The sequence below is a fragment of the Gymnogyps californianus genome, chromosome 1 (assembly GCF_018139145.2).
Source record: "Gymnogyps californianus isolate 813 chromosome 1, ASM1813914v2, whole genome shotgun sequence".
Classification (NCBI taxonomy): domain Eukaryota; kingdom Metazoa; phylum Chordata; class Aves; order Accipitriformes; family Cathartidae; genus Gymnogyps; species Gymnogyps californianus.
The window spans coordinates 136,743,340-136,767,632 of NC_059471.1; the positions used below are offsets into that span (position 1 = coordinate 136,743,340).

The window sequence follows — 24,293 nt, forward strand, 5'->3', positions numbered from 1 at the left end:
GCACGGAGGTGTCAGGGGGCTGGGGCCGGGCCCTTCTGCAGTAGCTAGTTCTTAAATCTGTTTAGTGGTATGGGACCATGCCATCAGCTATTTATTTCAGTGATGGACCCTAGAGAAAATCGAAATGCTAATAGAAAATACCCTAAATCCTGCTCCGTAAAACAACGAAACAATTTTTTTGTCTTTAAAGAAAATCTGACAGTGGCCAAAACATCATTTGGTAGCATTGACAAGCAGTATCATAAAAGCCCCAGTGAAGTGAATGGGAGGTTTGCTATGGGCTTTAAGGGTTACACGTTTTTAAGGATTTTCTCTGTGTGTGCATGTGACCCGAAGCCCGGACTAGCAGCCAACATGTTCGCACATACTGAACATAGGAGTAAATTATGTTAGTCTCATGTATCTTTGTTACAAATGGTTTCTGTTTCTCACATACACAATGTGCTATCAAAAAAAAAAGGCAACAAATGGGCTTTGGAAGCAGTAGGACTTCTATACTGACATGTATTTTAGGCATTAGACATATAACCCATAAGAAATCAAGATGGAAGTCTCAAAGCCAAAAGCCTTCATTGCATACAGGAGAATAACAGAGCTGAGAGCAGTGTGACACACAACAAAAAACCTGCTCCCAAAGGCAGTGGACGTGATGGGGAATGCATGTCTGGTTGTCTGTCCCTGACCTCCTGCCCCTTCTTCTCCTACTGCCTCTTAACACGTTACACTTATGTTGGTCCTGACAGGCATAATGGCCACAATTAATTTTACACATGCAGACACATACTCCCTTCCCAATTCAGAACATCTAAACATTTACCTGGATAACTGAACAAAAAGACCTAGCTTGCAGGAGCACTGAGCCCTCAGCAGCCTTTCAGCTCAGTCAGTAGGGCATTATTGTTAGTCATTGGGCATGTCCAGGGGAAAAAAACCCAAATAAATAAAAAGAAAAAACAAAAAAACATTGATCTATATGGGCTACTTTAGAAAGGGCGGGTCAGTCATTCCAAAGGCTGACACCACAGCACAGCACCTTCTCCCCATCTTTCAGTGCTGACACACTCCTGACTACAATATAGAGTACAAAACAAAATTCATGTTTGGAATAATCATTAAACCAAAACCAACAGAAGATATCCTACAAAGACGGAGGAAAAAATGGAGAAGGGATAGTATCACTGCACAGTCTTCTCCTCTCAGCTAAGACTATGAACATTTGATGCTGAACTTCCGACAGTCAGAAAAGGCTTTGTAAGAACCTTTTTCTGGTTGCCTTGAACAAGACTATTCAATAAAAGCTAATTAGCTGAATGATTTTTTTTATTTTTTTTAAATCACCTGATGCACATTCAAGCCAGACTAGTATTCTATAGTAATAATTCAGAATGGTTCATGTAGAGGTTCCTGCAAGGACTGAAAGCTGATTAAATGGACATAAACAAGCTTTAAGGACAAAAGACAATCTGTTGAGTAGGGTTGGAGGTGTTTACTGGGAGTCTACAGGGAATTACACTAGATTCTGCCTTATTGAATAATTTAATGATTTGGATAAAAGGAGGAAAAACATGTAAAATGGCATGCTAATCTGAATCACAGATACTAGATTGGGAGCAATTATGAACATCATGGAATGAACTGAAAGAGCACAAGGTGCCCTAGAAACATTTGAAATACATCCAAGAAATAAAAAAAAAAGATTCATCCCAGAATAAGCCAATCTGGAGGAAAATAAACCAACTTACAGACATTTAATGGTTTGGTGGATGCCTCAGGGAAAGCAGAAACTTCCTAAAAGCAACCTTTGCAATTATTTTCCTTAATTTTGTCTGAAATGGGGAATAAAATGTAAAGCCCCCGTGAGGGTCTGTGACAGACTGGGGATTCCAGTTAGGCGGAGGTTCCTGCTGGGAACTTGTGAATCAGTGCCTTAAGTGGCCTCAGTGGTTTCACTAACACTTCTGCAACATCTCGACCAAAAAAGAGAAAGTACTACAAGAGGTCTTAATCACTCACAAGTACTGAAAGCTGCCTGGGAAAGAAGCGAAAAAGAAATGGTTCCTCAGCACTTGAAGAGGTATAGAAAAAGCCAACACTATCTGGACTGTGGATAGTCCAGATTGCATCTATTTAACCAAGGACTTGTCTAATCAGGAACAACCCTCCATGACGATAATCCTGAAGCTGGTCTTTATATCTTAGTTTAGGGTCTTGACATTGAATTCTTTTTTTTTTAACTGAAAATAGCAGATTATTTTAATTTTGAAACAAATTAGCTATTGCAAACTGACCCCATAGATGGATGCTTTAAATAGTCAATCCTTAGCACATTGATATTCTGGCATTAACATGTGCCAATTAACAGAAAGGCTGAACTCTTCATGAACAGCACAGATCTGTCAGTCCAACAGCCCACCACCACTGAAAGGAGCAGGCTACGAGGTCCCAAACCCTCTCCTCTGCTTTCCTGGCTCTGCAGGTCACAAATCCTGCATTTCTCTTACCACCAAGGGGTTCTGATGATCCCAGGCTCCACCAGGACCACACTCAACTCACAAACCTTAGAAGAAATGTACTAAAAAAACAAGCAAGCAAACAAAAAAACCTGCCAGGACAGCGAATTAAAATAGCTCAGGGAAGAGACTAGTAGGCGCCCAAAGCTGGCTTCAGAAAGGAGCTGACACCACCAATTCAGAAACAGTAGTGGGGGAGCAAGTGAGGAAGATCTCTGTCTTTCAGTGGATGGGAACCCTCAGATCAGGGCAGCTCCTGGCAAAACCACAGCCTTGGGTGGGTGATGAGGGACAAGATTTTGAAAATACTTCATAGACTGCATCATTCAGGGCAGAGATCTGAATAAAGAAAAGTGCTATGGTGGGCCTTTGCTTCCTAAACCACACGGGGGGGTTAGAAAGGAAACATTTATACCTTCTTAATCACGACAGGCAAAGCTGAATGCTGCTATTCAAATATGTTAATAACTACAGAAAGTTTTAGTAAAAATATTTAAGATTTTTTTCCTAAAGGGCGGGGGGGAACACATTTCTTTCCCTAACAATGCTTTTAATACAGTTGAGCCACATACATCATACTTCCTCCATATTTTGAGTCTGAGGCAGGCAGTGGGCATGGAAAACGTCAGCCTAAATGAGCTACTTTTAGTAAAGGTATAAGCAAGCAAAATCATGTTTTTATAAAGTGTTAAGCAGTATTTACTGTAGGGATTGCTCAATGTGCTCCTTATGACTCTCCTAAATACCCATGAATGCTGAACAGAGGCATGTTTATGTGATTCTCAGTTCTCTTGCATAGATCACTCTTTGAGCTAAATGAAGGCTTATATAGTCAGCTCTTGCTTGCAGTTAGTTTTCTTTTTTTTTCAGTTATTTCTTATGTGAAGTTGTACACAATTTCATGATGTCTGAATATCCCCAGAGCTTCTTCTCAGTAGATTACTTGAGCCAAAATTTGCCTGATGTTATCTTATTGCATAAGCATAGGAAAGCTTTGTGGTATAGACTGCTCTTCTTTGTTCTGCCTATGCCCTCAAATACTCTGTAGTTTTTCATTATTTCTTACTAACAAAATGTATCTCTCTCTTGGAGTTTCCTTATGGTTAAATGAAACAGAAAAGGGAACGCTTTCTGCAGTAAAAGACATTGGCAGCGATAGCAACAGAGCCTACAGTTGCTCTCTGTACATACAGCTTTTTTGACCAAAATACCATGATTTACATCAGCAAAGATTGAATAAGGATTACACAGGATTGTGTTTCTACCACAGGGAAGCCAGGGCAAACGAGAAGAAACAGTGCTGGTCTGATGGTAACGATATTTTTGATAGGTAAATCCTGATGAAGCCCTCCATAGGCTAGAAAAGATTTCCAAGGCTACCCAGGGAACTGCAGCATCCAGATTGAGCCATCTATACTTTTTAAGCAGCCTCTGCGTTTCCAGAGGCCCGAGCACAGACAGAATGACATGAATGACCATGCGTTTCCCATGGATGCTGAGCCTCCTACACAGTCAGCCGAATTCACACACATTACAAGGTGCAGGACAGGACCACCGTGACTTATTTTCATTACTTCATTTGGGAGGAACTACTACTCTATTCCATTTTGGTTCATTATACCACATCCCTCATCGTGGTCTCTGAGCATTTTCCAATGAGACATAAACAAATCACTAACGAGTATGTCATGTGGCTGCCTCTCCCCTTTCATTTCCCAAAGGCCATGTTTTCTCTGTTTATCCTGTAGTTCAGTGTGGCTTACTATACACACTACATGGAAGGCTTCATGAAACTTATCTATTTGTACGTAACAATTTATCCCACAACGAGCCTATAGAAGTCTCATCAGCCATCTGGTATTTTTATTTCTCCAGGCTGAGAAAGCAATCATGGCTAATCCTCCTGCGAACTATGGAAGTCAGGTTTTATTTCTCACTTTTCTGTACCAATAACTCTTTACAGTCTGAAGTAGGCCAAAGACCCTAAAAATCTGTGTACTCCTCAACTCTTATAGGACCCTAATGCTAGGCAGCTGCCAGAGCAAATGTGGTTCCAGTCCAGAAGAATAAAATTCTCAGGGTATCTGGTGAAAGATCAGATATGCTGTAGGAGAATCATTTTTTGCTGAACCCTACAACTGATACATGTGTGTGCACTGAATTTCCACAGACCCAATGGGAAATCTGTGTTATGTTTTAGCACATGAAAATTGAAGTGGACATGTTTTTCAGGATGCAGTTGTCTGGAACAGAAGATGATGTTTCACAAGTAACTCTTCAGCTACGGTGCCGCCTTAGGCAATCCTTGCTCCCTGGCATCATCCTCAGCCTTGTGCCAGCCCAAGTCCTTGTGGGACCACCACGGCAACTTGGATGAGGGAACGGAACCACCCAGAATGTAACTACTGTTTTGCTAAGTTATTTTTCAACCAGATCAGTTACACTGGCTCAGCACAGAGTAACAAACATCTGGCGAGGGCAGCTACTGAAGTCAGCATAAGCAGTTCTGCTGCTAAATGTCTAATCAACTAATTGATGTTGAAAGGTTAATGATCAAAGTCTTTACTTCTTAATTATGTTTTGCTTGCTTGAAAGATAATGAATGCAAATCCTGAGAATTACTTCAAGGCTAAAAAGAAACCAATCGTCTTCTTTCCAATACATTAAGATAAACCTTAGTTCAAGTAACCTACGGATAAATTTTAATAGAAAAAAATGAAAATTGAACCTTTACCAAGAAATGTACACATAGTAAAGATATGAGTGAACTAAAAACTGACAGTCCTACTGCAGAACACTACCACAATAGCACTGACATAAATTGGTGATGGGAGCCAGGCTATATTTAGCATTTCTGGGTTTTTTTCCCCTCTTGTTTGAACATCAACATCCACATAATCACTCACCTAGTCTGGTAGGACCTTGCTCCCTTTGTTGAATTGAGTGCACCATCTCTACAAGCTTTTCAGTCTCTTGAGGCACGTTCCATGAAATTTCTAGATTATTTTCCCTGGCATACTGGAGAACTGACACATGAATTGAAGTATTGCCTGAAGCAGAAAGAAGAAAATAAACATTTTAAGCAGTGCATATGAATGTCTTAAAATAAATCTAATGGATACATCATGGTTGTGTTTTGCATTAAGCACAACTAGACAGTGATTTTCCATCAGAGTGTGAAGGCTGCATTTTCAATCAAAAGATCAAAACTGAACTATTCCCAGGTGAAAAAATATGCAAGTACTGCTGGAAACAGTTGCTTTTCTGTCAGGAATCAGCATGCAGTATTTTACCTCAGATCAATTTGACCATGATTGGAGAATTTCACTTTATTGATCTCCGAATATTATTCCTTTTCCATTTTAAAATTCTCTAAACATCACTTTTTTTATGTGCCCACTGTTTTGCAAGAGTGGTAATTTGATGCCCCATTTGTCTGATGGGCCAAGCTCCCCGGATGACTACATTTCATGCAAATTTCCCTCTGTCATACATCACTTGAGTGACATGCATCAGGCTGCAGCATGGGACATAGTGCACCCAGGGAGCATGACCTGCAAAGGGGAATGAAGAGAAATTCCAAGTTCTGCTATTCTCTGACATCCTGGTTCTGCTTATACAATATGTAACAAGTATGAATAAAACTATTAACAGACAGTTGATACGGATAGTTAATAAATATCAGACTTACAGAACTGAACTGGGCAATACATTGTTGATAATGATTGCCTGTACCTCTCCATGGTCTTAGAAGGACTTCTACTGTATACTGAAGATACTTATGTATATAGCATATTATTCTTTATCAATGCTTTGTAAAACATTTATGAATGAAGTTAATAATAATCGTGATTTCATGTACCCAAACGTTGCAGCCCTATATTGATCCGAATATTGTCTACTCACTACACTTTACAATTTTTCCACGGTCTTCTTAAAGATTTTAAAACAAAGTCTGTAGTGAGGAGTCATTTCACAGCTACATTATTATTGTCCTGTTGTTAATGATGTAATATTTGCTATTACAGGCTTCAAAGATAAGGAAAACAGCTAGGCTAAAATAAATGGTCTGTTGGTTTATTGTTTAGTTTGTGTTTATTTCACTTGGCTTGCTTCTCTATATCATGCATGTACACAATTTTCAGAAATAGACTGTCTTCCATGTACGATCTCTAAAAAATCTAAGTTATTCTAGACATACAGAAATGCTATACTTTTCCTCTGTGAGCTCTCTAATTAGTACAAGTGCTGGTAATCACCTCTTTTGGAAGCACAGGTATAATACAAACATGTCAACACCCAGTGGGAAACACCAGCAGCAACAGCAGTTGCTCCATGGAAATGGTTTAATGCTGAATTGAAAAAGTACAATTCTGATCAAAAAATCGAGGTTTGTTAAACAAATGCTACTGGGAAAACACAGGATCCTGTGCAGCCCCTGCCATGCAGCTGGACTTGGTGCAAGGGCACACGATGTCCTAACTTACTACATTTGCCACGTGGTCCCTTCATGTATGTGCAGGATTATGGCATTCCGCCAGGGTGGCTGCACTGATAATACCTGTGCTGAATGACCTAACTAGAGGTGTATCTCCCATCAGTACATACTCTGCAAGCTCAGTGAGTCTAGCACTCCCAAAAAGTGTCTGTCATCCAACACGGGTCAGGAAACAAATCTTAAAAAGTCAGTTCCAGCACCCTAGGTTAGCCAAAAAGGGCTGGTCAGAACCAGAAATGCCTGTTCCAAAGACCAAAACCTTGCAGTCGGACAAAACCCGAACCAAAAACCCTCTGAATTATCCATTCTTACTTGAACCAGAACTGAACTTGAACTATTATTTTCAAGTCTGTTGAACCTAATCCAGAACTGAACCAAAACCAAACATGTATTTTTGCTTTTCTGCCACAGAATAACAGTTCAGCTAAATCTCCATCCTGTGACAGGGACCTCTTTGCCTGTTTGGCACACACACTTCTTATGTCCAGTACAGTGTGAAGGGAAGTGTTCATCAGAGCTGCTGTCCAAGCTATTCCTCCTGACATGATTCCCTGAATTGGATGTCAAACCTTTATTCACCTGAACCAGAACAGCTTGGTTTGGGAGGAAACTGAACTGCATCTGAACCAAAGGCTTTACTAGCCTGATTTCGCCAATATAAACTTAAATGTTTTTGAGGGATTGGAATGAGTAATTTAAAAATAAAATTTAAAAAACCTATACTGAGAAGCTGTTTTGTCCTGTATAAGCAAAAGAATACAAAATGTCTTTATGTGTTTGAGTTAAAAGACAGATACATACTGATTTCAGCACTTTCAATAAAAGCCCGTACAAAGTTTTTCATTTCCTCGAACTCTGATGCTCCAATATTGGAACTTCCATCCAGAAGAAACATGACGTCCATTGGTTTGTTGCACAGCTCTGAGGGGGGGTGGGGAAAGGTTATTTATACATGATAACCAGAAGTAGCATCTTCTAATCTGTTAGTAGGAGTAGAAAGGGGAAACAAAGCAGGATAATGACCAGTTGAAACAATAAGTGATGCCTTTTTAATGAAAACCTTGAGATTTATATTCAGTGGGATACATGGGTATTTTAATTCCTGCTTTTCTATTAATGCTATTTTACTCTCAGGGGGCTACAACAAAAACAATAGTCAACAAAAAAACCCCAAAACCAACAACAAAAACAAAACCCCAACAACAAACACAAAATACACCCCCTCCAAAAAAAAAAAAAAAAAAAACACAAAAACAATGAAGTCTCTTCAGGAAAGAGGAAGTATAATTTTAACTTGCTTGGTAGGCAGGCAGATGAGAACAACTTTTTTTCTTCTGTCACCCTCCAACCTATCTGAAAGCTACTGTACTGACAAATGGAGCCAAGAACTTCTGAGCCTACAGAAGGCTGGCTGCAGGTCTGTGCTTGGTACTGCTGAACCTCAGCAGCATCCTCAGTTTCCAGTGAAGATAAATGGTCCTTCCTTGGCATTTGGACGACAAGATACCAAATGAGATATGGGAACCCTTCAAATTTCAGTGATGTGAGGGGAAAATGGAGGAGACAGGACAGAGGAAAGAGGAAATTACACAGAAAATACGTCCAACTTTACCTGGAATTTCTGTCCAAAGTTTACGAGAGCAGCATGACTGCAGCACTAATTCAGGTGCTTCTTCAATAAGTGTGTTATAACTATGCAAGATAATTGGGTTATTAGGCTGACTGATCCTTCTGAGCTCTTGGATATTTGCATTGGGGGTTATGCCTATGGGAATAACATTTATGCTCCTGGGAGGTCGTGTGATAACATCAGTGGAAGGACTGGATGACACCATATATACCAAATGAGGAACATCTTGCCTGCCCCCATTCACTAGCGTAAATGTGTGTTTGGAAATATAATCGAGGGCATTCCCAGTGTTGGTAGCCTTCCCTCCTTGGTAGGGTATGCTCCTCACCTTCTCAATAATACTTTCCTTTGACTGTATTTCCCTAAAGGAATACTCCAGAGTGACAGTCTCTGAATACTGCATGACTGTAACATGAATATCTTCCTGTCCTACATTCATTCCTGTGATCACCCTCTCAAGGAACTTCTTGACAATATTGAAATTTTCCTCCCCTACATTGTCAGATCCTTCCACAATAAAAGCAATGTCCAGCCTTTTGCGAGTGGGCTTTTCTGAAAAGGGCGGTGGTGCTGTGAGTCCCCAAGGAGGAAATAAGACACTGGATATTGTTGGAGTGGATGTAGCTTGTAACAGAGAACTTTCTTCAGGTCCAAGATCACATAGACGATCAATGAGGAGATCCCTATTATCCATTAGCTCTAACACGTTGTTCATTAGGAAGGCTCTATTATCTGGTGACTGCTTTTCAATGAACCTGATTTGCTCCACATTAACATACGGTCCAATCCCCACAGGTATTACTGTAATTTTTTTATTCTTCAAAGCTGTGAGGATGTTGCGGAGCTTTCCTGGAGACTTGCTTGCTATAAATAGCACTGCAATTCTGGCAGCATTGGTCCTTTCTGCTTTTCCAAACACATGAAACACAGTGTATTTAAGGACTTCAGCGGCTGACGCTACTTCATCACCTGTGTATTTTATGCTTTGGACAATTTTTCTCATCTGGGACTGTGTTTTGATATCTTTAAGGCCAAGATAGATTGTGGGGCCAGCCCTATACACTAGAATTGACACTCGGATTTTCTTTTGGGAGATGTGGAGTTTCTTCATCATGCCAGTTACGAAAGTCTTCAGCTGTTCAAAGTCCTCCTCTGACAGTTTATTGGAGCCATCCATTAGGAAGGCCAAGTCCATCATCTTGCTGCATGAGTATTCACTGGGCGGTAGTTCAATGTCTTCCTCTGGAATAGGTGTTGTCGGTGTTAGGGTGTTGTCCACTGGTTCACAGGCTACACAGGTTAAGTTCTTCCCTTCACACAGACTACAAAAATCACGAAATTTAACTGTAAAAAATCAACGCTTATAACAACACATCACCCACATATAATAAAAAAAGTCCATATAGAAACAGTTAAATATCTCAAAAACACAACAAAACCAAAACATGATGTGAATTATTTTTTTCCCTGCCCCATTTCCCCACAACTCCCCACAAGGTATTGTACAGCTAAATCCTGTGTGTTCACGCATGTTTGTTTAGATCCAGGAAACATGACGAACTATGATGTGTTTCTCAGAGAAAACTCTCCCTATAACAACCTTTGGCAGAATGTGTAAAATGTGTGTCTGGAAACTGTCTAGAAGCCCACTGAGCTTCAGCAATACAGCTACCTACAAGCCATTGGTGGACTGAACTGGCAGATCTGGTTTGCTTCACAAGGAAGCAAAACATGAGGCAAATTGGAGGCAGCTAACACAAAGTAAAACCCTAGAGTAGGAAAGATGCTTTTAGCTCTGAAATGACTTAGCAGATTCTGTGAGGAGGCTAGGTTTACATAGATTTCAACCTTAGTGAAAATAACAAACAGCCTTTTTTCTACCTCTGAAGTGCACTACTTTCCTTTTCTTTTTCCTGACTTCATTTTGTTTTGAATACAGCTTTGGCACATGTTCATCCTCCTTTTTTTTATGTCTCTGTTATCTTCCTCTTATTTACCATGTCCTCTTTTTCAGTCCCTTTTCTCCTATTAAATGATGTATTATTTCATCTATAGCTGTTATCTCTTTTCAGTCCTATGTCTTCCCTCACCATTTCTACTCACCTCCATTAGTACATTTTTCTCTTCCCCTTTCCATCTCAGCTCCCATTTTTCTTTTTCCCTCATCTCTGCCTTTTCCACTATTCATCCTTCTGTACCGCCATGAGATTTTTCACCTCTGTCACCCTCCACCTTTTAGGAACTTATTTATAATTCATCTCTTTCTATCTTTAGCAAGGCTTTAACACTTCTGCCCTTCTAATTCCTGGTTGCATGATTCTCTTCGCTTATCAGAGCAAAGAACATGACTGTACTCATGCACAGGGTGGTACAGACTCAGTCAATATATTTTCCTTGTCTTACTGGACAGTCCAAGAAACAGAATAGGAAAAGTTTATGAAAGAGCAAGGACCAAAAAATGCTTGTTTTCACTGCCAGAGAAAACCCAGGATATACAAACTAAATGAGTCAATACTGGAAGAAGGTGCCATTTTCCAGGAAAAGACTTCACTTTACTCGTGGCACTTTAGTTTAAGCGCTATGTTCTTTTCAAGCTGCTTTTAGTGTCTTCCTAATTGAAGAATGCACAGCTACGTTTGGCATTAACGTATAGCAACAGAAGATTTATTATTTTAATCCTAATATGAACGAGCCTCTTCTAGTTTCCAATTTCCTTTGGATATTTGCTATAAAATTCATTTTTGTGCAATATTTTCTATTGTTTGTACAGATGGTGTAGGCATCTAAATTAGGTGACAGCTATGCAAAAGGATGTTTCCCTAGTGAGGTAAGTTTTCCTAATGTTCTGAAATCTTTTGTGAGCAGCAGCCAGTGTATCAACATTTAAGATAAATTATTATTAAGGATTACAAAAACTAGGGAACAGAGATTCATTTATGAAGACTCTTTTTCGACCTTTCGATGGAATTCAAGGCTCTTCGTGTATACTGTTAAAAAAAAAATTAATTGATTAGCCTAACAGTCTCATGCCCTGGGTTTATAGCACAGACGTACGCTAGCCCTGGCAACAGGCCAGGAATTCAAAGTTCATACCCATTCAGAGCTTCTGTGAAGTTCAGACCATTTGGAGCTAAGGCGTTAGTCTGGGCTAATAGCTGCTGCAGTTTTACAACTCCGTTTCTATTAAATATGGTCATATTACAAGATGGAAAAATCTCTTGTATTCACAGTGTTATAAGTGACTAGTGAAAGTATCTATCGAGGATCTAGACATCCAGAGAATGCCAAACTTTCAGATACTACAGGCCATGGCACAATATGCCACTGGGCAGTATACAGAATGAAAATCAGTCTCTGCCGCATTGCAGCTGAAGGCCCTCATCCTGCATGGTGCACAGCATTGTGCACCCTGCCATTAATTTCATCGTATTTGGAAATGCATGCATGCAGGATCAGGCCATGGGATATCATCTTAAAATCTTGGGGAAATTGGTTTTCCAATAACAGTACACAATTCCAACTGCTAATAATCTTAGCGAGTTCTAGACTGAGTGCACGTTCAGATTTTGCACTATACGTAGGATTTTTTTAGTACTGGCAGAAAGAAAGAGTCTTATGGCTTTATTGATGTTGAATCACACCTTACACAAAAAGAAGTGGAACATCTGAAGCCAGCAGGGCCACCTACACATGGGAAAAGGCCTTTTTGAAAAGCAATTTATGAATTTTACTTGCTTAAATTCAGCTGACATCCTATAATCCCTACTGTCACTGAAAAAATTCAGCTTCAGATTGTATGTGAAGGATATTGACATAAAAGATGGTTTCCAAGCTTCATCTTCAGTGGTATATTTAAAGTTACATCCAAAAACTTACTCATGTGGATGTGCTTCATCTCTCTCCCTTCACCCTACTCAACAGGCATGCTATCTCACTGCATAAACCCATCATACCAAGACTGACAGCGCTGTGGATCATCTCTGTTCAAAACTATTCTCCTTCCATGCAGGATGTTGACATCTCCAACCGCACACATGGGACAGTCTTCTGGACTGACACAATCCAGGGACAGTTCATCAAGTATTTTCCCTGTTTCAGAACAGCACAGTAGTATAAAGATGCCAATTTTCATGAATTGCAAAACTAATCATTGCATTTACCCTGCTACAAAAAACATAACAAGGGTTCTGAGTTGGGCTCAAATGTTCTGAATACTGTGCTTGTGCTATGGCCACTGCCAGCTTGACACAGAGAAGTATTTCCTTCCTTCATAACCACTTTTATTTAGATATTGGAAGTACTTAACCCAGTCTATAACCTGCAACAGCCAGTACCATACAGAAGGTGAATATACCTTTAGAACAAAGCATTGAAGATGACAGGAGAAAACAGCGTTTTCCTTTTTACCTCTATATTATTTATTTCTCCCAGTATCCCCTACCTCACTCTGATCAGAGATACCAGGGTCTGGAATAGCTATTTTGGGTCTTAAAATACCTTCTTTCTTTGCCTTCAGGTATTCTCACTCTGTCTTTAGGAGCTATTTATTCATGTGAGTTTTCACTCTCCTTTTGGATCTTGCTTGTCTTTCACTCTTTCCCTTTCTGTCTGTCTTTCCTCTCCCCACCCCATATTTCCTATATTTTTTCCTTTCCTCTTTCTACGAAATAGTTGTTGGGAACAGTTAAGCTGAAAGCTCAGGCTCACAGGAGGATGCCTGCTGGGCACTCTCAGGAGCATCAGAGCCTTGGAGGTAGTAAGCAGGTCAAGGCAATGGGTTTCCCCTGCTGCAGTAGTTGTTCTGAAGGAGAGCATTTTATGAGTGTCCAGCTCAAATTCATACCCTACTTTAACCACATAGTCAACAATCTCTGTCGCTACAGAGCCCCTAATCCTCCTATCTTCCTTTCTTATCATCCCGTTTCCATCCTCTCTCATTCTTGCTGGCAGTGTTTCATTCTCCTCTTCTAGGCACCACTTCATGTCCTCCACACACTGTGCTCATTTCACAAACTCAGACCAGGGTGCCTAACCACCTTCCTCCTCATGCAGTAAGAAATTGTGGTGAAAACACATCAGTAAGCCTGTTAAGGAATTAACAACTCCTACATCTAAGTCTTTTGCAATCTCCAGCCTTACAAATCTGTGAGTATTTCTGGACTGTAAACCCTCTTTTCATGCAACAGGAACACTTAGGGGGTTAAAAAAAAAAAAAAAAAAAAAAAAGGCTCTACAGCAATACCTACAAGTACCAGAAGCACAGCAGAAGAAGGTAAGCAACTGCTTAAAGCAAAAGATGGACTTACCTGTAGGACAGTGTACATGGCATCCTTCCACACACTGTAGAGGGCACTCCAAAGGCTGTGGGTGCTGGCACGTTATAGGACAAGCAGGTCCACAGCTATTATATCGCCATTCACATTGATAATCTAATTCTTGTTTATTCAGGTCCTCGCAGCTTTGTGCTATGCAGTGAAAGAATCAGAGGTGAAAAAATCAAACCTGAGTGTATTCACCATGCCTCTCAGAACTATGACACCAAACTTGGTATAAAGTGGACCACATATACATAGAAAAAGGAAGATTTCCATCTTTAAATAAAAATATTTTTTTTTACTACATTATTTTTTTACTACATCCAGGGCAGGCCACTTCTTCACACTTACATCTTTTTTCACATAATGAGATACTTGCTCTAGACCAGAGATATTTGGTTTTGACAAAAACAATTAAAAAACAAACTTTAAGCTTTAATTAATATATATATATATTTTACAGGAACCATTTCTTTCTCTAGATTTGTTTGTACCACAGATTATTATAACCCCTAATTGACGGAATGGTTTTTCCATGTATGGCTCTGAACATAAACAGAAAAGGGAGTGGAAATGTCACTGTGAGCTGCTAGCCCAGCCCCATTAAAGCGAACTTCTCTGGACATCAGTGGGAGCAGAGCTGGATGAGCACAGTCTATCTATCTGAGCCAACAGCTTATTGACTAAAAGCTTGAACCTTTTCACCCAATTATTCCTCATCTACCCTGTACTTACGGCACAGAGATGGTGATCTCCAGTGAACAGCAACACCTTTTTGTGCACAGACATGTGCATAGGCCGCTATAGCATCACAGAAGCAAGCACAGTCCCCAATAGATTCGCAAGCACAAGTGTCATACATGCAAATATCTATGTAGGGCTCAGGATTCACCTACAAAAGAGAAATACGGGGTACAGAACACTCAATGATTCCCTTCATCTCCTTCTTGTAGGCATATTTAGCCTTCAGATGGTTTGGCTGCTCCATTTGCCAAGAGTTGAGGTGCCACATAAATCAGTGCAGATCTTTCTCCTGATGTCAGCACGGACTCAAATTGGGCCGCGTTCTCAAAGTTGCTATAGACATTGCAGTTTATTGTCCCTTAATACTCCCCATATGGAGTAACTTTATATGGGTTTGGGTCCTGTCCCTATACCCTCTTGTGCAGCAGCTTGGGTAGAATGCAATCTGAATGGCGTTACATTAGCTCAGCTCCCCCTCCCCTCAAATCTCAACCCTTGTGCTTGACTTCATGTGCCAGTCTCTGGGCTTTAGAGTAAAATATCACTCAAGCAGAAGTTATTCTATAGCTTACTACTAGGTGGTATCCTGCATTTTCCCATGAAGCATCGGCTACAGTACAGGGTCAGAGATGAGAACGCCAATTAGTCAGCCTCCTCCAAGTCCTGTGTGCTGTCAGCACAACCATACTTTTCCCCTCAGCTATAATCAGTGTCAGCACAGATCATGCAGAATTGAAGAATGTGAAACACATGACACAATACTCACAAGCTTTTTGCATTCTTCAAAGAGATCCCCAGACAAAATGCTGCATGACGTTTCTACCATCACCTGCTTCACTACGTTTCCATTACACAGTGGAGACATCAAGGTCTGTTCCCAGTTGGGCTTAATATTGTAAGAGACAAGCACACATTGCATTAGCCTTGCCTTCAGGACCTCAGGATTCTTCAAATTGAAGAGACTCACTAGCACTAGAAATTTTTCATGACAAAGGAAACAATTGTTTCTTTGAATAAAGTTTCAACCTGTTGTATGACAGGCACAGATCCTGCCACAGCAGAACGCAGAGTAGAGCAGGTCACTTCCTACATTTTCTCCAGCTCTTACTTGTATACAGCAGTTTTAACATAGACATTTTGATGACAGAAGTCCCACTGAACCAAACATCCATCCTGAAAAACGATCATTCACAGCTCTACAGAAGGCCCACGAGACTCACAAATATCATCAGTCTTCAGCAGACAATACCCAAGGCCACTGCTGAATAAGAATGGCTCAGTAGTCTGCCCCTCTCCTGTTTAATTTATCTAAGAACAAGGAGCACTAGTATTGACATGGCATTTATCACGGAGACAGTCTTCAGGTTCTGTCCTGTGCCTCTTACACTGAAACGAGAAGCTGCTCCTTCTCAGTCTTACCCTGCGGTCTTACTCCTCGTTATTGCAACTTCTTCTGTGCTCCAATCAAGTCATATCAAAAAAGTGACGTTCAGCAAGATAATACTGTGGCTGTGTCACACTTGCACATAATTAGTGAACTAACCCAAAAGATTTCATGTGATTAAAAATAAATGCTTCGGTTTATTTTCTGATAATTTAAATCTTTTAAGGAAAGATCTAAAAAAGGCCTTTTTTCCCCCCTCTCTCTGAAAATCTAGATGAATTTTCAAGAGAAAGTTTTCAGCCTTAGAAGCATCATCTGAATGAAATGCTTCATTTTACAAATGTCAAAACAAGTTGTATCAAGTTGTTTCCTCTCGCTTTTTGGTTTGGAAATACTTTCGGCCATAATTATTTGTCAGCTCAAGACAATTTTATTATTCAATTTCATTCTTTCAAAACTCTGTATTTGGAAAAGAGGAAGTATACTCTCATGTGTAGCATAATTAGTACCCCGTGAAATCACCTAATCTCTGGCACCATAGATAACACTTTCAGACAGCAGGTAACCTCCTCAAAATTCAGAAGCAGTGAGAGATGGCAATAAGGTCTTACATTCCCTCCTGTATCTTGCTTTTTCTGTTCAAGCCTCTCCAATCTGAAAATAATAACTGAATGCTCTTTAAAAAAGATCAAGAAGCATATAGAAAGAAATTAACCCATGCATTCAGTTGTTCATAAATGGACAGATTAAGATTTGGGATATAGAAGTTTGGATAGGAAAATACAAAATTTTTACCTGAACTCCCCCTGTCTGAAAATTAGAGCTGTTTTTTTTTAGATTAAGCTCTAAAATGAGATTTCCAGTTACACCTGGATTTCAAGCATCTGGGCTGGCAAACTCTATGAACAGCCTCTACCATACAGATTGGCTATTTTAACATTCATCTGAAGCCAAGCAGTGCAGAGGCCTTAAATAAGTTAATTGATCTTTTATCAGATTTCAAGAAATAATATTATTTGGCAAAAATATGGGGGAAGGAGTTCATTTCTATTTATTTTTATCCTTTCAAACCTCTTTGCCCACTCTTGAGTGATACTGTAACCCGTATTAATTAGTTTTCACAGTTCATTCACAATCACCTTTTCAACATCAGCACAGTATGGATTAACTTTCCAAGAATTCCCAAAGTCAACTGGATCTACTTCAAGATGTTCATTGCTGCTGGTCAAATCATTGTTTTGGATTCCATCAAAATTTCCACACAGACCACACACTTGATCCTTGCAGGGAAAGAAACACAAAATACATAAATCTTACATCTGTAGACTGGCTTAGGGTTTTGTTAAGAAGTCGTCTTAGCCTAGTGCTTTAATGGCACAAGGCTTAAAAACTGAATTATCCCTGGCCTTGCCAAGTTCACTAAAATAGACATAGTCTCTCACAGAGAATGTTTAGCTCCTATTCCCATTCTGCTTAGCTGAAAGTAGGACCATACTATCTCCAAGGACTCCAGGATGCAAGATGACAACTCTTACCAGTGGTGCCTGTTGGCTCTATTTGGAGTATGTCCCTACAATCCCATTTTATTTCTGGAGATGACTGTTGTATCACCATCACTAGTAAATCTGGCTCCTTACACTGGTCTTCTTGAATACAGAAGAAATCACTCAAGGCATAGTTATTCTGAGGCACCACAGCATTCATCCTTTCTGTCATAGCTCATCTCCAATGACCCAGAATTTACCCCTTACAGTTGAACTACCGGAAAGTAAGCAACTCTTATGGTATTACAAAAAAAACCCTTCATTTTCAAGCAAGTGCCTAATACTCCATCGAAATCTATCAGTATGTCTGCGTTAAAAAAATGGTATTCCCCAGAGACAGGGTAAGTGCATTCTTTAGTAAGAATAAGTAGTAAAGCAAAAAAACACTTACTTTGAAATTGCCTTTCAAGATAACTGAGACTCCCATGGCCAGATCCCAGGTCACACTGATGCTTTTGCCCAGTAAAATGATGTAATAACGGCCAGACCTCAGGATTTCTAAATCATTGTCATCTTTAGGAGGTACCTTGATGTTTACCTGAACAAGAAAAACACATTGTGCTATCAACCGTGCCTCTAATTACTATTTCATGTAGGTCACTTTCCCAGTGGGACATGTGCTCATAGGTTAACAGCTATTTTCAAACATACTGTTCTCCAGAGAACAGATAGTTCCCATACACTATAGAAATGCCCTGGAACACTTGCAAAACTGTAAGCAAGGTATGGGTAAGGGACTGATTACAGGCTTGTCTCTACACTGAAAAGTTGCTGTGGATAAATTATTGCCTTAGAAACAACACTTCTGAACAGCAAATTGGGAGACAAGTATGGTATCTCAATCTCATCACATTTCTATAATTTTGAATGTGGCAATGATGTCCCTTGTGCTCCCAGGGTATAACATATACTCACCACAAATGCTGACACACAAAGCAATGACTGCTGAACAGAAGGAGGGCTGATAAAGAGGACAGGGTATACCCAATTAACGATCAATTTAGTATTTGGCCAATGGTTCACTGAATAATTACATTTTATTTTTATTTCATCTTTTTAGGAAACTAACAATTCTGTGCTCCTGAGGCAGGTAGCAACAAAAGGGCTGGCTAGGTTTAAGTGTAATGTGAACTGGGAGAACCACATGGATCAGTGGCCTCTGAAGGACCAGAGCCTGATTCTAAATTCAGGAAGGACTTACTTCCCAACCAGCTACACCAACAGGAAAAATCCTGAGAGATTCCTTTCAGTGTCTCTTCATTTTTCCATCACTTTCACTTCCCTGTGTGCCTCTTTCTCTTTACATCTGGCTGCAAATTCACTGCCTCCAGCTACTAAGAACTTAAGAGATTAATTTAAAATGCTTTCTTTCACACCATAATCCCCTTTCAATGGGAACTCTAATAGGATTATTAACTACTTTTGGAGAGAAAGGTCTGGCATGGCTGTTACTTTGAGCACCATTAATGCATTAACTGAAAACTGCTTAATTGTGGAAGAGGCAGATGAAAACTTTCAATCAGTACAAGTAGTGATTAAAGCAAGGGAGAAAGAGGAGCCCACAAACCATTCACCCACTCCCTATTTTGAGGGCAAAATATTTCATTATCCCAACTATTCTTTCTTGCTCAATTCAGTAAAAGCTCAGCACCATAATTCAATTCTCTTCATCTCTGGGTTATTATCAGAAACATTTATCCCCAGAGAAGACAGTGCACATCCTCCAAGGATCTCCTAAAGAGGGCCTTCAGTGTCTTTAGGGAAGAATATGTTAAAAGATATTGTAGGAACTGGAAGCTTTTTCATCTTCTCCTATGCCCAATGTATTACTATACAGTCTACTCACACTTGGTCACTTAACTTCTAAATATAGCAGTCTCTATCTTTCCAAACTCAGGCAAAAAACAGAGGAGGACAAAGCTGAGCTGGGAGGTTGATCTAAATTACAGAATTTCTATGTTTATGGAGGCTTTTTGCCCAACCATGAAGTCATAAACTTTTGACCTTGCAAACTGGCAGACTTGTTTCAGAAAAGCAAAAATGATTTCACAATATTTTTTTCTTTTTAATGTGAGCCAGAACCGTAACATGCAGACACTTCAATTAAGCCCCCATTTACTTAAAACTAGAAGCTGCTCTCAAAACAATATAATCTTAAAGCAATGCTGCTTGGAAACATTTTAATGGCAAAAAAAGACTTGATTCTCCTGTTTGCTTCTAAGGATTCTTGTGGAAAAAGAGTGTAGGAAGTCATCACTGGGTGGGAATTTGCCTAAGAGTCTTCGTATCAGTTGTTTTTCCTTAATCTCTTGTTTGGTTGCTGTTATGTCTAAGAAAACCTACTCTAGCTATTATTACACTGAGCCTTAAACTCTCTAGAAAGACAGCTAAAAATTCAGTCAAGGTCATGTGGACAGTCTTGTGATACAGACCTAGTTCTTGCAAGGACATACTCTCTCAGGAACCAAACAGCCTCTGTTGCTGGAGTTGCATCCAGCCTAATCACCTCCTGTCTTTTCTGGCCCTTCCTTAGGTGTCCAAACGGAATCACAGCTTTTCTGAAAATCTGTCACTTAAAGAAGCTTTCAGACAAAGCCTGGCTCTGTGGAACGATCCCTGCACTACTATTCACCCGCACCCAGGTAGGGGATTCTTTAGCAGTAGAAATAAAGAATTGGTTGGGCGACCAATGTGTCCTATGTTCATTCCTCCAGCAACCAAAAGCCTACATGGATCATATGCTGTCAAGATGCACTGCACAGACACTATTAATAACGGTCATGTTTTACGTGTTCCTGTCAAGTATCAGTGGCACGCAGCAATTTGCAGGCAATTTGCAGGCTATGCAAAACCTGGTACAGCTCTGTCTGTTAACCCAAAACAAGGCAAATGTAGAGTGGTTTCATGTTTCACTGGGAACATTTTTGCAAATCTCTGGTCCAGATGCCAGTTCAGAGCATAGTACTTCTGAAAACTGAGCAACTGAAACACTATAATCTACTGTAGCTCTGTAATGTTTGAACACACAGACGGTCTTAATTGTTACAGTGCTCAAGGCAAAGAGCTGAACTCTGCCCTTTGGAAAGCTTGTTTCCTGCCGTGGAGGGACATGGGAGGTGGAAATGATTCTTGGTCAATTCTTCAGTGTTTGTTGGTAGGAAAGGGAGAAAAAAAGAAGAATCCAGTCATCTGGATTTTCCATCTGTCAATTTAACAGGGGAAAGGACAGTGATACTTGCTTCTGCAGTATCAACTTGTTTCAGCCACGACTTCTTCTTTTCCTGTGTGCTCAGTCCTTCAGATGGCTAAATTAGGTCTGAAGTTTTACTAGTCATGAGACAGTCACTTTTTAGCTCTTCCTTACACTTAACCTTGCTTGAAATAGACTTAGACCTCCCATGTTTAGAAAGGGCATTCCTCATATGAGCTTGCATTGAACAGCATTCTTATCAGAGATAAATTTATTGGCATCAACCAGAAATACCAAAATGGCATTATACCTCTGGGAGCAAAATGGATAATTATAATCCTGCTAATCTGTTCATTTTATGATCTAATTTTCAAGAACCACTGAGCATGAGGTCATTCATGCCTCATCTTACTAAACAACCTGAAATTCTTTTCCCCAAAAAAGGGAAAGAAAAAGAACAGAAGTGTACGTACGTTTCTATTAAACAACTCTATTTCCCCACTTTCATACAGAATGATAACCCTTTTGGTGCACTTTTCTCCAGTGAAGCCACAGCCTTCATTTGAAATTAGTATCCGGAATGTCCCAGAGTCATCCTTGCAGAAATCCTATCAGATGAAAATATATGAATTAATTCATTAATCCATTAATGTGGAACATTTGAAAAACACACATGGAGGAAAAGGCAGCCTCAAATAATACCCTGTGTAGTCTGTGGCCAGTAGGATATATGTTGGCATGCCAACTGTTCCCATATTAATTTATTTTGTGCTTAGCTTTGATATTCATGTGGTCCACCCCTTAAAGAATGAGGTACACTCTGCCAGTGACACACACACGTGCATATTTTGCAGAGTATTCTTTGGCAGGGAGAATCCATGCTATTACAGTATCTGTGATATTTTAAAGATGTACAATGGGCACAGTGTACATCTTAATACACAGGTATTACCTGATTTAACAGTGAAAACAAGACTCTGCAGCTGTAATGATAAAATAAAAAGATAAACCTAGAAGGTTAGGTTAGAAAGAAGGGTTAGAAAGAAATTCGCCGCACAGTTTTGAGCAAAATGTTTGATGCCCATGTTTTCCAACCTGTACATGAATAATCATTACAACAACATCAACTTATTTCTTGGGGAGCAAGTATGTAGTTTAATGTATGGATTTTCTTTTAAGTCAAATATTTCTGAGATGCATGGAGATTTAGTACTACATTTATATGATTACTCATGACTATCAGGCCTTTTAGGTTTTGGGGTTTTTTTTCAGTATACACCTTTTAAGAAAAAGACCCTGTCTATAGTTCTCTGTGTTTGTCACCTGAGGAAAACAGATCTCATTTTCATTTTAAATAGTTTTGTAGTACTGTATGTTATATAAGGTCCGTAAGACCTTTACACAGAGCTCTCACTAGTGTCAGAGTGATCAGTCTTCTAAGGTAATCCAGCTGGCATCAAGGTGGGAGCATATTTCAAAGACCTAGCCAGAGACAGGTTGATCACACTTTCCTGCCCAAGAACTGCAAGGAGGAATCTGCTTCATGAAAAGGGTCTGTGGGGAAAATAGTAGCCCACCCAAGAAACATATCACTTTTTGTTACTGCAGAAGACTGTTGTTATCAATTAGCAGTGGATCTATCTTGAGTTAGACCAAATTTTCAGAGGAATTCTTCTTTTGCACACACATTTTTAAATACACAATGATTTGCATCTGTAGATGAGCCTTGATCTTATTTAACTCTAAATTTCTGGCTGTTCCCACAAATCACGGGTTGATATTAGCATGCTATGCCTTTATCCACCTCTCCTCTTTGCTGCAAAGAAAATGGATATTGTCAATGTACTCAAAACAGGTTGGTGCATGGAACAGGACAATGACTTTGCCAAAGTGAACACGCAGAGTCTGTGCTCTGGATGCATTTAGAGAAGGTTCACCAAGCACTTCTTGTCTCAGTCAGTCAGACAGTAAGCCATCACTACAGGACAAAAAGGCTAGTGGAGAATGAGGAAAGATTGATTTATGGGTATCTACAATTCCTTGTTAGAGATGAGATTCAGACAGCTCCTCTCTGTACCATGCTGCTATCATATGTTTTATGACTGCCAGCTAGACACATGACAACCTAACTAATTTCTACAGAACACAATGCAATCTTCAAAGTTCTCAAGGCATCTTTGAAGTCATTAATAAGCTCTGCTCTCCTCTACATCTGGCTTACTAATTAAGAATACTTTACTGTGATTTATCCAAACGTTGGACTTCTCTCCCAGTATAAAACACTTTAGACAGCTTTGGTGTCTGACATGTTCTTACCTGAACTAATACATATTGACAGTTTCCTGGAAATTTGTACTTGAATCCATCAAATGTCAAATAATGAGCTGTACCAATAACAGTGCAGGTGCCATCACACATATTTTTGGTGCATTCCCACTTTCGACCATGGCACACACTGTAACAGAGAAAACGAGTCAGTGACAGTTATCGTTATTTCCAACGTATATGATGAGCGAGAGAATGCAAGGTGCTTTAGGCAAAATGAAAGAGCAAAAGTTTCTGCCTCCAGGAGCTCATGATCTGAAGACTCTCCAAAAGACACGCAAGTGGTAATAAGCTACTATTGTGCCTTGTTCTGCTCTTTTTCCTGGGCCTGGGTCAGGGAGTAACCTACTGCAGACCAAACAGAAGCATCGTTTCCCTGTGTGTCTTAACCCAGACATCAACTGCAGCTCTGTGAGGAACCTCTGCAGTTTTCTGTGCTGCTGTCCATCCTCAGGTATGTCCCCAGCAGATCCTCTCTGTGTTTGGCCTTGAGAAGGTACTCTTAGAGGGCTCCTTGCCTGGGCTGCTGGAATCCTTCTCTAGATAGACTTCCATTACTACATTACACTACTGTGCAGCAGATGACAATCTCTCTCATTAACATAAATTAGCATATGTTAACATTGGGTACATAAATCCATATAGTGCATTAACATGTTAAGTGAATAAGGAATATGTTTCCCTTTTTCTTACAAGCTGCATGTAGGAGTATATGCTTTTTGAACTTCCCTATTACAGAGAGTCCTGGACAGAGCCTGCTAGAATATTTCATAATACTATTAGTATTTTATTTTGGATATCCTGCTCTGCTCAGAGGTTCCTTTTAGAAAAACAAATTGATTACCCTCTAAGGACCATTACAGGTTAAACATGAAGTATAATATCAGTAACCCTGTTTTTATTTGCAGTACTGTCCATTTTTCCTCATTGAAGGCCAAAATAGCAGTAAATTTAATATCTAACTGATGCCAAAGGACATGCATTTATTCTAGTGACCAACTTTTGGGACCACGTAACCAGGACTGTAATTCAGTCTACCCAGTGGCTTTTGTTCAGATTATATACTTAAGTATAACACCACCCTTCTCCAAAGAGGTCTCTCTGTTCTTAAATTAAATTCATTCTTCATGATAGTTTATCTGACTTAGCAATT

General features: G+C 39.8%; 1 protein-coding gene across 1 annotated transcript in view; it reads right to left on the reverse strand.

The window, feature by feature from the left end:
* The window catches only part of VWF (von Willebrand factor), a 144,749-nt gene that overhangs the window by 61,918 nt on the left and 58,538 nt on the right, over window positions 1-24,293 (reverse strand). The window contains exons 19-29 of the mRNA XM_050915926.1: window positions 23,132-23,270; window positions 21,289-21,423; window positions 18,017-18,163; window positions 17,221-17,361; window positions 15,464-15,583; window positions 14,689-14,845; window positions 13,945-14,103; window positions 12,592-12,727; window positions 8,621-9,960; window positions 7,810-7,929; window positions 5,417-5,560 (exon numbers count right to left, since the gene is read on the reverse strand). Coding sequence (XP_050771883.1) covers window positions 5,417-5,560; window positions 7,810-7,929; window positions 8,621-9,960; window positions 12,592-12,727; window positions 13,945-14,103; window positions 14,689-14,845; window positions 15,464-15,583; window positions 17,221-17,361; window positions 18,017-18,163; window positions 21,289-21,423; window positions 23,132-23,270 — 2,738 coding nt within the window. The remainder of the gene's footprint in view (window positions 1-5,416; window positions 5,561-7,809; window positions 7,930-8,620; window positions 9,961-12,591; window positions 12,728-13,944; window positions 14,104-14,688; window positions 14,846-15,463; window positions 15,584-17,220; window positions 17,362-18,016; window positions 18,164-21,288; window positions 21,424-23,131; window positions 23,271-24,293) is intronic.